This window comes from Sturnus vulgaris, chromosome 15, assembly GCF_052056855.1.
Source record: "Sturnus vulgaris isolate bStuVul1 chromosome 15, bStuVul1.hap1, whole genome shotgun sequence".
Lineage (NCBI taxonomy): Eukaryota > Metazoa > Chordata > Aves > Passeriformes > Sturnidae > Sturnus > Sturnus vulgaris.
The window spans coordinates 7,100,404-7,113,240 of NC_142257.1; the positions used below are offsets into that span (position 1 = coordinate 7,100,404).

A 12,837-nucleotide genomic window follows, 5' to 3' on the forward strand; every position below is an offset into this window, starting at 1 on the left:
ATGCTGTAGATACTGACTGAACTGAAAAAAATAATAAATAAAGGGCAGAGGATGAACACAAGGAACTAAACTATAGCTGCTGATTTTGACAGCTCTTTTGACCACCAGTGCCCTTTATGCTCCATTCCTGGCAGTGTCTGAGCCAGGCTGGATGGGCCTTGGAGCAGCCTGGTCTAGTGGAGGGTGTCCTGCCCATGGCAAGAGAGGGGAATGAGATGAACTTTAAAGTTCCTTCTGACCCAAACCATTCCACAACTCCGATGACTCCTTATAAGTGCCAGTGCCAGCACCACCTAACCAAGCCCGATTCCTTTGAGCTGAGAAATCCACATGCCATCCCTCTCCCTCCCTAGTTCCTGTCCTGCCTAAAGCTCTCCACACCTGGAGCTATTTTCCCAATAATAATCAGCTTTCTAGTAGTACTGAAGATTCTACTTCCCGTGTTATTTTTTGCCTTGCTGGTAACCACAAATTACAACATAATTTTTAAAACTTGAAAAAGTTTATTTAAAAACTTCTTTTTTAATTTAAATTTTTTTTTTCTTTAAAAAGTTATGTAAAAACCTTATAATAAAGAATCTTGAAGTGTACTTATGAGCAGCAGCTAGAAAATGTCTGCTTCGACTGAGTATACAGGTGGTTTGGGACACAGTGGAGAAGTAAAAGTCACATAATGTTTACTGAATAGAGCATCCATGTTTGCTGTGTGCTGATGGCACTGCTGAAACACTCACACTTTCTGTGCAGATGAATCAGCCCCCAGCAGGGTAATTGCAACTGCTGGCGCCTTTTGGGAGGCCCACCCTGCCAGATACCACCCACTCCCCAAACTCTACCCTTGACAGTGTTTGAATTGTTGCTTGGTGTGTCTTGGTGTTCAGTTCCTTAATGCAAATCAGGTTCTCAGTGGCTGCATATATCTCACGCTGCCAAAATATTTATGATTTTAAAAGATGAGTCTGAAACTGGGAGCAGTGACCTGCTGGCTCACAGAAGGGGAGGTGATGTGTCTCTCAGCTTTCTCATCTCACAGGAGCACCGTTCGTGTTTCTTTAGATCTGAAGTAAAAGATATGCTCAGTCTTTATCCTGCCTTTGCTGGGGGGTTGAGGAGGGGCTGATATTTAAGTATTTTGGATGCTAAACTATCCTTTCTTACTGCTTAGGAGTCTCTTTGCAGTGGTTTTTTAAGGGATGATTTGGGGGTTTTTTATGGTGACTCTCTAGAGCTGGTTTTTACCTTTTAAAGCCAAATAAGCAAAGGGCAACATTTTGCTTTTAATGGTATAAAAAGGTTCTTGTGGAATCTGTGTGTACCTCTGTACAAAGTGCCTCACACCTGTGTGCTCCACCAGCCACCAGATTTCCATGTAAAGCAGGACTGTTCCTTTTTTGCATCTCAGGAGCCGAATTTAATTCACCGATACGGCACAGTAACTCCTTCTATCCATTTTAATGGTCCAGTGAAATTCTGTTAGCAAAAGACCTAATGAATGTTGCTATTCAATCAGGGCAATCTAGAGTGTAATGCGTGGAGCGTTGCCAACATTATATAAATCATTAAACATCAAAATATGAAAAAAAAAAAAAAAAAAAATCCCTAATCATCATCTAATTCCAGGAGCTGCTGGGAATGGCTGGGTCTGGAAGCAGCTGGGGCCAGCATGGATGCCTGGCTGGGATGGGGACAGTGGCTCACCAGCCTGGTTCCTAGTCTTGCCTGTTAGCATTTTGGATAACACAGATGCTCCGGCATGGAGAGAGGGTTGTTTGTGTGCTCTGCAGTCCCCTTAGGCCCTTGCAAGTCCTAGAGGGGGAAGTATTTATTTCTTAAAGGGGTGCTTTAATTAAAATGAGGGAGAGCAGTCATTACAGAGACATTTTCTGTAGACAGATGAATTTTCTGCTCCAACTTCATTTACATTATAAGGGAACTGCACTTCTTTTTGCTCTTTTGGCTTTGGGAGTTTGTGCAACAGCGGTCAAAAGGTGCAGTTATGCTCTAGAAGCCAAGATTTATAGAGATAAACAGTTTAGAGGTTTGAGGGTTGTTTTTAGTTTTTAAACCATGTCTCTTGAAAGTCTTCCTAATGAGAAGCAAGTCCAGCTAGCAAAGACTGTGTGTTTGCTTTTGAAAAGATTGAATTGGAGGGAAATCTCTGGCGTTAGCCGTGGGTCCACTCTGCTGGGAGAGGTTATCAGCAGAGAACAAAACCAAAAGTAATTGGAACTGAAATATGGACGTGTTTAAAATGCACTGCAGACTCTCTGGGAGGTTGGAGTGTGATTGGAAAGACAAATGCAGAATACAGAATTATAATATTCCTGACTCTGTGTGTATGGATGTGTATTTATGTGTGTGTATGTTTGTGGATGGATGACTGTGTGATATTTCAGGGTGGGGATTTTATTGTCACTAGTCTGATTTTGTGTCTGTCTTCTGGTTCAGGATCAGATTATTTTGCTTTCACTCAAAAACTGAAAATGGATGTGGATGCAGTTGTCCCAGCCCTCACCTCTGCAAGCAAACATAGTTTGCACTTAAAAGTCACTTGAATAAGAATGAAGACACAGAATTATCCATAACGGAGAAATACTTTTTATTAAGGAGTTGCTGTCTTAGATGGATAAATTCTTTTGGAAGGCTGCAGGAGCTCAGCTCCTTGGGGCACCCTCAGGCTCCTGGGGAGCAACCTGTAAGTCCCACCAGCCTGTGCCCTTCCCTTGCACGCTGCTGCTGGGAAGTGACAGAAAATTCTGGCTTGGAAGGCACCCACTTAGATCATCAAAGTCCAACTCCTGAAAAGGCCTGTTCAAGCCATCCCTGCCTTTGCTGTCACAATGGCTTGTGTTGTTGCTCAGCAAACCCAGCCCAGGTTTCTCAGCTGAAAACACAAAGCCTGGCAGCTGTGTCCAGGCACAGCCATGTGGGGGGACATTGGTCAGTGAGTGATGCTCACTGGTGACACTGATGTCCTGTGGCCACTGTCCCTCAGCCTGGGGCTGCTCCCTCTGCAGAGATCCCCTCTCAGAGCTCTGCAGTGGGCACAGCATGGGCAGGTGGTGACTGGCACTCAGCTGTGCCCTGCTGGGCACTGGCTTGTATGGGGATACCTGATTCCCACTTGGAGCCTCACAGCCAACCTGCTTCTAAAAACAGATTGTGAAAAACCATGGAGTGCAAATATGGGCCCTGGCAAGGTGAGAAATGAGTTCTTTGCACACGTGTGCTGCAAGTTTGAGAGGTTTTTGTTCTCCCGGGTCAGTCCTGCAGCCTGTCACCTAACACTGACTTGCTTTTTTTCTTAAACCAGTATATTTTAAGCCCAAAGGAATGTGTTATCTCTCCAGAAAAAATAAGCAAATTTTTTTTTTTTTTTTTAGATATAGCTAGGAGTTTTTGTCCTGCAGTGCTTGAGTCTAGGGATATTTTAAGAGCTCTGTTATCTTGTGCTGGGAGGGAATACAATAAATATGTAGATAGGGAGTGCTGCTGCTTTGAAAGGTATGTAGAGGGTCTGTGCTGAACTGACACTAGCTGAAAAAAATTGTTCGGCCTAATTAGCAGCAAATCACTTCTGTGTCCAACCTTGCTTGTAGAGATGGGAGCCAATTCCCCCCTCCCCTTTATCCTCTGCTGCCCTTCGTGGCTGAGCAGTGAGGGTTTTTGTGAGGACACAGATCTGCAGCCACGTGTCATTGCAGGCCGACAAGTGCAAAATTACTGGAAATTCATGGGAAACTGTACACCCATCTCGGGCTTTGCCTGGGATTGTTCAGGCTGTCATCAGAACCAGTCACGATCGATCAGCTTTTAAATTTCATGAAATTTTAATTAAAGAATGGAAAGCCTACGAAGACATCATCTGACAAGAGCACTGGAAACAAATACAATTTCACTTCCAACCATTAACCAGAAAAGCAGCAAATGGTTGACTGCACATCGCCATTGCAGTCTCAGGAAAGTACAGCTCTTGGCTTTGGCAGGCAGGTCATTAGTGACTGAATAATCAGTGACATTTCCCTTCTAAATCTGACACAAATGAAGTGCAGTGCTCTGGAAAAAGCCATTAAGTGCAAAGCCTTGCCTTTACTCTGCTCCAGGTACTGAAGAACAAGATCTAATGGCAGCCTTTAGCTGTGATTTGGCATTGATAGCATCCACAGGATAGTAACCCCCTAGGATGCCAAGAGGCAAATGCTTCCAGCCTTGCACAAGCCATCATGTTGTGCAAAAACAGAAAGTGAGACTTGTTCCTTGCTGGTGTTCCAGATGCAGCCAGTAAAAGATACGAGTAGGATACCCTGTAATGTGGAGTACTGGGAAGCTGAATGTAGCTGTATTCTTATGTCTGAGAGGTACCAGCAGGTGAAGGTCTCACTCATCGTGGGATGAGTTTTTAGAGCCTCCTGTGAATTCCTGTGGCAGCTCTCAGAGCTGGGTGTTAACCTGTTTTTCTGCACATTTGAAAATGTTTTCTCGATAGGAGTGGAAAGCGAGCAGCACTGCACAGGAAAAAGGAAGGACTGGTTTTGTTTATGTCTCTGCCTTGAATTTCTCTGAATAACGTGTTGTCAGATGGACAGAGTCATCAAATGGGTGTAACTTCCTCTGCTCCCTCCCCGTGTGCCCTGGCTTTGGAAATAATGTCAAAAGGTTAATAGGAGCCAGACTGCCTTGGGGGGTCCCTTGTGCTGAAGCAGTGAGTCTTTAAGGAGGTTTTTCTTGCGGGAAAGACTGAATAAGGGAAACTTTTTCTAGGCAAAAGCATTACCAGTAGCTGGACTGGGAAGCACTGTTGTCTTGGAAACTCTGTGCACTGAAGCTGGATATGTCTGATTTTCAAAATTCCTTTTTCTTCATGGACCCCAAAATAGAAGTTTTTCATGCAGTCAATGCATCTTTTTCAATTGCTTTGATTTATATTTAGCCCTGTGTTGGGATGTTCCAGTGCAGTATTTTTGATCATTAGCTCTCCTAGTCGTGTTTGGGTTAAGAGTCTACTATTCAGTGGATAAATCTGCTTTGGGTATAGTCTTGTAAGTTATAATCTTACTGAAAACACATGAATAACCACAGATAAAAGTGCATTTTTAATGTTTCATTAATAATGGGAAAAAATGTCCCGAGAAGGTTTGTTAGTGGCTCACTGATTCTACTCCCAGCTGTTGTAGTTAGTTCTGACTGAAAGCTCTTGATAGTTTTATTGCTCTGTTTACAGAGCATGGGATAAGATGTTGTTTCAAAACAAAAAGCTTTCTTACCCTATCAGAAGGGATTTTTATACATTTATGATGCGTCCTAAAGGTGTATATCCAAACACTTGAATTCGTATAAGCATCCAGGCAGCTGTTGCCATGTGATTATCTTTATCCTGACGTGTTTTGGAGAGGTCAGATTTCCCAAATCTCTTTTGACTGTTAAAATTTGTGGCTCTCTTCCAAAGCTGGAGGAGGTTCTGTCTGCACCCTTGTCTCACTGCTGGACAGCATTCCCCGTTGCCAACATCACTGGGATCCTCCAGGAGATGGTTGTATTTGTGTGTCCAAAGAAGGGAAAACGAGCTGGGGAAGGCTCAACCTGTAGAAAAGGATAGATTGGATAATAGGAAAAAACCCTTTATGAGAAATTTGCCAATCATTCACACAAACTTCCCAGGGAAGTGGTGGAATCACCATCACTGAAGAGATGTAAAAGACATGTAGATGTGGCACTTGGGAGCATGGTTTAGTGGTGGACTTGGCATTGCTGGGTTAATGGTTGGACTCAATGATCTTAGAGGTTTTTTCCAGCCTGAACTCTTCTATGATTCTATTTCTACCTGACCCAGATACCCAAGCTGAAAGAGGAAAAACGGGAGTAGCTTTATTATTGTAGCTCTGCAACTTAAACTGCCCTCCTCATCCTTTCGCCAGTGGGTGCCTGCTGGAGCACAGCTCCCTAAATCCATAATTTAAGGACTGAGGAGGCCAGGGAGGTATAAGTGAAACCCTTCTGAGCACAGAGGACAGAGCTTGTCTCTCTTCTCCATCCTCAGGTGACGTTGTGGACATCTACCAGCGGGAGTTCCTCGCGCTCCGGGACCGGCTGCACGCGGCCGAGCAGGAGAGCCTGAAGCGCTCCAAGGAGCTCAACCTGGTCCTGGAGGAGATCAAGAGAGCACTGTCGGAGAAGCAGGCCCTGAGGGACATAAACCGAACCTGGAGCAGCTTATCTGGTGAATAAACAGGCCTTGAGGGTCTGGGGCTGTGTGGAAGCTGTTGCTAGTGAGGAGGTAGAGATGTGTGTGTGTGTGTGTGTGTGTGCAGGGCTGCAGACAGGACCTGCTCTTCTCTCCCCCGGTGCGAGCAAATTGTGGAGTTCAGAGAGACTTGGGAGCTCTTAAACTCCTGTTTAATTAGAGGTGCATAAGCATCATTAAACACGGATTTGCCTCTGCCGAGGATATTTGCCAATTTGCTTGCTTGCAAGCTTTTTTTTCTCCCTTGCAAGTCATACACTCTGTTTCCTATGGCTGTATTCAACCCATATGGAGAATGGGTATCCAAAGAGAGGGGGGAGGAAGGAGTCAGGCTGGCTGAGCACCCCTCGCCAATTTATTTGTCCTTTCTTTTTTTTTTTTTTAAGTTGCTCGGTTGTTGAAAATTGGATCTCTACAGAAAGATCTGATTTGACCTTCATTTTATCTTCATTCTCCTCTCTCCTTCCCAAATATTTTGGGACTTCTTTAAGGCCCTCCTGGCTCCTGCTGAACTTTAATTGGGTTTGTGGTAGCATGTTAAAGGTTGGCCTGATTTTTTATAACCCAGCAGTAGTCTCGGGTGGCCAGGCTGCTGTAAAGAGGCTTTTTGCCTTGCAGTCTCTTCCTACCTACCGTGCCTTGCAATTGATTCCCTTTTCCTTTTTAAGACGAAACCAAGTTAAAACTGTGGAATATCACCAACAAGAATGTGCTGCACCTTCCCACCATCTTCCATCATTTGCCACATTTGCTGTCAAAGGAGAACAGTCTGCAGCCAGCCGTGCATGTGGGACAGGGGCGCACTGGAGGTAAATGGGAATTAGTGCTGCTTCTGGTGCTTGTCCTCACCTTGGTGCCTGTCCCTGCCCTTTCCTCTGGGCCTGGCTGTGGCACAGATACGAGCAGGACTGGAGGAAGGGCTGCATGCATCATGCAAGCTTCCTTGGTTATGGTGACATGTGGGGTGGGTGAGCCATGCCACGCCTGCAAGTCTACGGGGGAGTGCTGTCTGTGCTTTTGACTGGCCCTAAAATGTTCTCGATGCTTCTGCCAGATGTTGTTTGCCGCTTTCCATATCCAGAGTGCTCTAAACTTTGTGTGGAAGAGCTTCAAATGAAAGCATAGTTTGTAGGGTGCTTAATGGAGACTGTAACCCAACTGAGACAAATCCCATCAGGAACAAGACTTTGGTTACTTGATGATTCCCCCTGCTCCCAAATCCCAACCTAATGCCAAAGACCTGACTTGCACCTACTAAACTGGAGTGCTTTTGGCCATGGGAAGGGTTTGGAGAACAAGAGGTCGTCCTCAAGTTGCTGTTCACAAGTTGGAAAGGTCCCTGGGAGGGGTTTTGGGTATTTCCTTAGAGATCATTCCTTCAGGGAGATAAAGCAGAGCAAATCTGACTGCCCATAGGTGCCCTGCCAGCCTGGCACAGTGGGGTGCTGCTGGCTGGCACTGGGCTGAGGACAGGAGTGTGGGAACCCTGCATAGCCCAGGAGCCCACCAACCTGCTGCTCACTGCTGGTTTCTAATGGCAGAGCCTGGCACTGGCCAGGTGAACCATGAGTTGGTCATGGGAGCAGAGCACAGTGTCCAACACAGCCCCCTCTCTAAAATCTCTCCGTGGCCCTGGGCAGTGTCCGTCGTGATGGGAATCCCCAGCGTGAAGCGGGAGGTGCATTCCTACCTCACCGACACCCTCAGCTCCCTCATCTCAGAGCTCACCCAGCAGGAGAAGGAGGACTCTGTCATCGTCGTCCTCATTGCAGAGGTAAGACAGAGCTTTGCCAGTTTGCCTCATTTCCCTGGCCTCCATCCCACTGTCTGCCAGACTCGGTGCCAAACAGGATGCTGCCTACCCGGACAGCTCTGCCACTTGCTGGGTAGATAAGCCTGGCCTTGGGCTGTCATCCAGCAGGATCAGCACATGTGTCTTGCCCAAAATGAAATGCTGGTTGGGCTGGAGAGGATCAGGATATGAGCAGGCAAACATGTCCCTTTAGCAGTTGCTGGTGTGGCACAGCCCACCTAAATCATGATGCCTCCTGCTTTGAATGGATATCCACAAAATGAGCTGGAGCAGCCCCGTGACCATGTCTAGGAGAGCTCTCAGACCTGCTCCTGCAGCAGCTCTGTTTCTCCACATACCTATAACACGGCCCTAAACCCTTCTTGAAACCCAAGAGTCAGTGATTCGAGGTTGAGACTGGTATGCCTCTTTGTACTAGTGCCTGGAGCCTGGAATCAGTTGCTGAATCCAAGGGCTAAAAAGCCTTGATACATTAATCCACAAGAGCTGCTTTTATCTATGGGTTTAGATGGTTATTTTTCTCCATGGCTTTCCTCTCAGGATTATTTTCTTGAGCCTGAAGTGCATTTGTCTTAATTTCCAGAAATCCAGTGAGAAAGATAAACCTCAGTAGCCTGTTACTGGGAGCAGAACAAAGATGAATGTCCAGGTTTGCTGCCTGTTTACCCATAATTTGACATTTTGAGTAGCATTTGGCCTTCAGGGCTCTGGCTGGCATTTTTGTACAGGGAGAAGGTGTGCACAGATGGGTGCAGCCCAGAAGACCTAGTACAGGGTTTGGTCCTGGCTGTCATTTGGCTCCCTTGGAGCCAGGACAAGTTTGGTGACTGTTTTTGCAGTGGTTAAGTTGAAGCCCGAGAAGTTTTAAGCAACTTGATCCAGACCAGCTCTTGTTTTGGACTGCAGTAATACTACTTTAATTGACTTGAAAATAATGTGCATGCTGTGATGGCAGCTCCTGATTTTTGGGATGTGCCTATGACGAGGAAAGTGAATAACAAATAAATTAATTCTGGTCCTGTGAAGTGCAGGAGCACTACACCACATCCCAGTAAGAGCAGTAGCAGTTGTTGCAGATTCCTTTGGCCAGGTTTGGTCTTGGAACTGCACAACATCCTTCTGTGCAAGTGTCTACCACTGCTGTGCCTGCTCTGCCTCTTCCCGAAGTGTTTCTCCATGTACCTGCACTTGTTAGAGCTCCTTGGGCGTGGGATAAAGAGTAAATAGTGGAAAGAGTGGTATAAACCTGAAGCAAATGCTGAGTAATTTGGAGACTCAGCACAAGTGCAGCAACTGAATGTTCTTTCTGGGATTGGGACTTGTCATTCCCAAGTGTCACTGCTGGCCACTGCAGGTGTCATCCTCAGTGAGTGGGCTGCCTGGGAGAGCAGGGGCTTCCTCAGTTGCCTGAGGGGAGCCCTGGAATGAGATGGCTGACTTGGCTGTCACCAACCCACTGTTTCAGACACTTGGAGTGGAGCTGCATGGTTCCTGCCAAAGCCAGGAGCATCTTTCCTGCTTTTGTTTTTCCCATTGCTGTTTTCTTGGCACGCTGAGGTAAGAAATCAGTCCAGCACTGGGACTCTGAGTCCTGTTTAGGAAAGGGACCTTTTCCTCTCGAGAAAACCGAGGAAGGGACCTTTTCCTCTCCCTTGTCTCCATGCCAGCACAGAAGTGGTGCTCAGCCTGTGACACATCCTGGTGTCTCATTCTCACCTCGCCCAGCGCCAGTGCAGCAGCAGCTGGTCCTGGCTTCTGCCATGCTGCATCAGCAGATCCACCCAGGACGTGCAGCCTTGTGATCCTTATGGCCGCCCAAATCAGTGCCACCACCAGGAAACACGAACAGTTTCTGCTCGTGGGTCTCCTGCCCTTTGTTCTGGGGTTTTGCTTTCCCCATCACTGCTGCTTCTGTCCTGTGCCTGTCCCTGTGCTTGCATTTATCTGACCCGCAGACAGCAGCAAGCAGTGCTGGCGACCTTTGTCTCCCAAATGTTATGGATTGCCACGTTGATTTGGGAACAAACTGGGGCTTTAGGAAGAAAAGTGTCAAAATGAACCGGAAATTAAAAACTTACAAATAGACCCCTCTTTTTCACCAAAGGGTACAGAGTATTCGCTGCCAAGAGTATTCTCTTGGATGCAAGCCAGTGTGTGTAGGGAAAAAATAAATAGCCCAGAGGTTTAAACTTGTGTGAACACTTGGTGCTGGCAAGGGCAGAAGTGCCAGGAGAGCACATGGGGAAGATATGCAGGATCTTTTGGGATGGATTTTGGTGTGTGATGCCTTTGGTTAATACTGTCCACAGAGGAGGGCTCCTGGGAGCCTGTCAGCATGGGAGAGCAGTAAAGCTGCCTAAAATGAGATATGAAGGTGAGTGAAGATGATACAGATGTGCTGACAGTACCCCAGCGTGTGCTGAAGAAGATTTCTGAGCCGTAGGGGACGCAGGCTGAGGCTGAAGGGTCTAACACTGCTTTTCTTTTGTTTTCAGACAGATCCACAGTACACAGCTGGAGTGGCAGAAAACATCAAAAACTTGTAAGCACTTCCAAGTGCCTTCAGTGTACGGCCTGTGCCTGCAGCAAGGCCAGGAAACGGCTTCATTAAGGAGAAAATACACTTTTCTGCTTCCCTTTAGTGTTTTGTTGTTGCTTGGGGTTTTTTTCCTCTTTTTAAACTCTGTGCTGTCTTTGCTAATGCCTCTTCCACTTTCTGTTTGTTCTAAGATACATCCCATATGTAGCTTCCAGTAGGCTGTTTTGTGCTCAAAGTATTTAACACACGTGGCCATTTTACTTCGTTCTGTTTTGTTCCTTCTGCCCTGGGCATTGTGAGGAGATGGATTGTTTAGATTTCCAGTGGTCCTGGCAGTTGTTTCAGTGTCTAGTGCAGCCCTGTATTGCTCTGTGCAGTCTGGGCAGTGCAGTAAGCACACATGAATGCTCCTGCCTTATTTTGCTTTAAAATCCGTGATCCGTCTTTCTTCCCACTCCAGGCTGTTTGTTTTCCCCTTGTTCCAGGCTCTGGTTACATTTGTCTCTCGTGCTGGCTGCTATTTATGTCCTGGAGCCTCAGTGGCTTTTTCAGCTTTGTCTGTGGCTGTTTAAGCAGAAGCTGGTGATGGATTATTAACCATGAGCAGGTCCAGGCATTAACAGCATCAGAGCTTGGGGGCAAAGGGAAAAGGTGGTGAGAGAAGGGGCGGTGAGTCCCGCCCAGCTCCCACCACTGCTCCTTCCCCAGGGATGACAGAAGTGAAAGGACAGCACATCCTGCCCCTTGTACCCGAGCCAGTGATGGGAGAGGGGCTGGATGGAGAGGGTTGTGTTCCCGGGCACTCGCAGAAGAGCTGAAACAGAGCCCTCCATCTTGCTGTGCAGGAGCTGGCAGGGCTCCCCTCCTTGTGCCTGCAGGCAGCAGGACGCACTTATCGGGATAATGGACTGATTGTCCGATGGATCTGATGAAATTACCGGGCGCTGCTGCACAGAGCGCCTCTGCGTACAAGTCCTGAAACTTTAATTGACTTAATGATTTGATTTCTCATCATCCCCCTCTCCAGTGCCTCCTGCCCCTCCCTGAGTCACTGAAATTATTTTACTTCCAAATTGAATTGAGGTGGTGTGGGGCCAGGGCAGGCTGGGCTTGCTGCTTTACTGCAATGTTTTGTCGGCTCAGTGAGAAGCTGCTGTTTCTCTGCTATCTGAAGAAAGGAAGATTTGAACACGTTAACTGAAAGCCCTGCCAGTTCCAAGGAGGGAGTAAGGAAGAGGAAAAGAAGTGAGAAGTTTTTGGCAGTCTTGCCGCTTTGTCTCCCTCTGCCCCATCTCCCGTCCTCCAGGCTCTGCACAAACAAAGGAAATCAGCCTTGCACTAAATGTCTCAAAAAGGCAGTATAAAAATAACTGGTTTTCCTGCTTATCTCTCACAGAGCAGTCCCAGGGTATTGCTTGCAAGGCTGATGTAGGTGCCTGCTTTTCAGATGGGTGACATTATTTTCTGTTTGAGTTTGACTCTTTAAAGGTTTTCTAGCCACGTTATAAGAAAAGTAGATGCTGATTTTATCAGCATAAGAGAACTAGGTAGACTTCCTGCTGGCTCTCTGAACTCCAGCACGGCGGTGGTTTAAGCAACTTAGCAGAAATGTATAGCACAACCTCGGCAAAATTAATTTTAATTACTGATGCATTTGGAAAATCTCTGAATGCCTGAAGTGCCAAGTCCTTTCTTTGTTGAACCAGTTTGCAGGTCATTTAATCCTGTGAAGAGTACATGGTGCTCAGGGCTGGTCTTTAAAGCTGACCCCCGTGTGTGTGCAGGAGGGAGGAGGATGCTTGTGGGAAGCATGTGCACATGGGGCTATTAGAGACTGTGGGAGGGAGAAGATAACTTTAAAAGTCCATGTCAGTCCCTGCTGATGTCTTCTGATGAGGCCTGGAAATGCACTAGATACTATGGAAGTTACACCTTAGAGGCTGTGTTTTTTGTTTGGTTCTGTGGCTCAGTGTTTACCCAGTGATTTGGTCTGCAAAATGTTGTGTCAAACATGGAGGTATTTGTTTACTGCTGCTTTTCTCCCTCAGATTCCCAAAGGAAATACACTCAGGTCTCCTGGAGGTAATTTCCCCATCTCCACATTTCTATCCTGATTTCTCCCACCTGCGGGAATCCTTTGGAGACCCCAAGGAAAGAGTGAGGTAAGAATGAGTGAGCTTATAAACAAGCCCTGAATTAAGGAACTGTAGCAAGTTCCTCACTGACTCCAGCAGGAAAAGCTCT

General features: G+C 46.6%; 1 protein-coding gene across 2 annotated transcripts in view; it reads left to right on the top strand.

Annotated features, from left to right (window-relative positions):
* Positions 1-12,837, top strand: part of MGAT4B (alpha-1,3-mannosyl-glycoprotein 4-beta-N-acetylglucosaminyltransferase B) — a 51,287-nt gene that overhangs the window by 29,665 nt on the left and 8,785 nt on the right. Inside the window, exons 2-6 of one of the 2 annotated variants that reach the window (XM_014886938.2) lie at positions 6,038-6,217; positions 6,910-7,050; positions 7,882-8,015; positions 10,550-10,596; positions 12,642-12,755. In XM_014886938.2, coding sequence (XP_014742424.2) covers positions 6,038-6,217; positions 6,910-7,050; positions 7,882-8,015; positions 10,550-10,596; positions 12,642-12,755 — 616 coding nt within the window. Of the gene's footprint in view, positions 1-6,037; positions 6,218-6,909; positions 7,051-7,782; positions 8,016-10,549; positions 10,597-12,641; positions 12,756-12,837 lie in introns of both variants that reach the window. The other variant, XM_088173611.1, reaches the window with a different exon arrangement.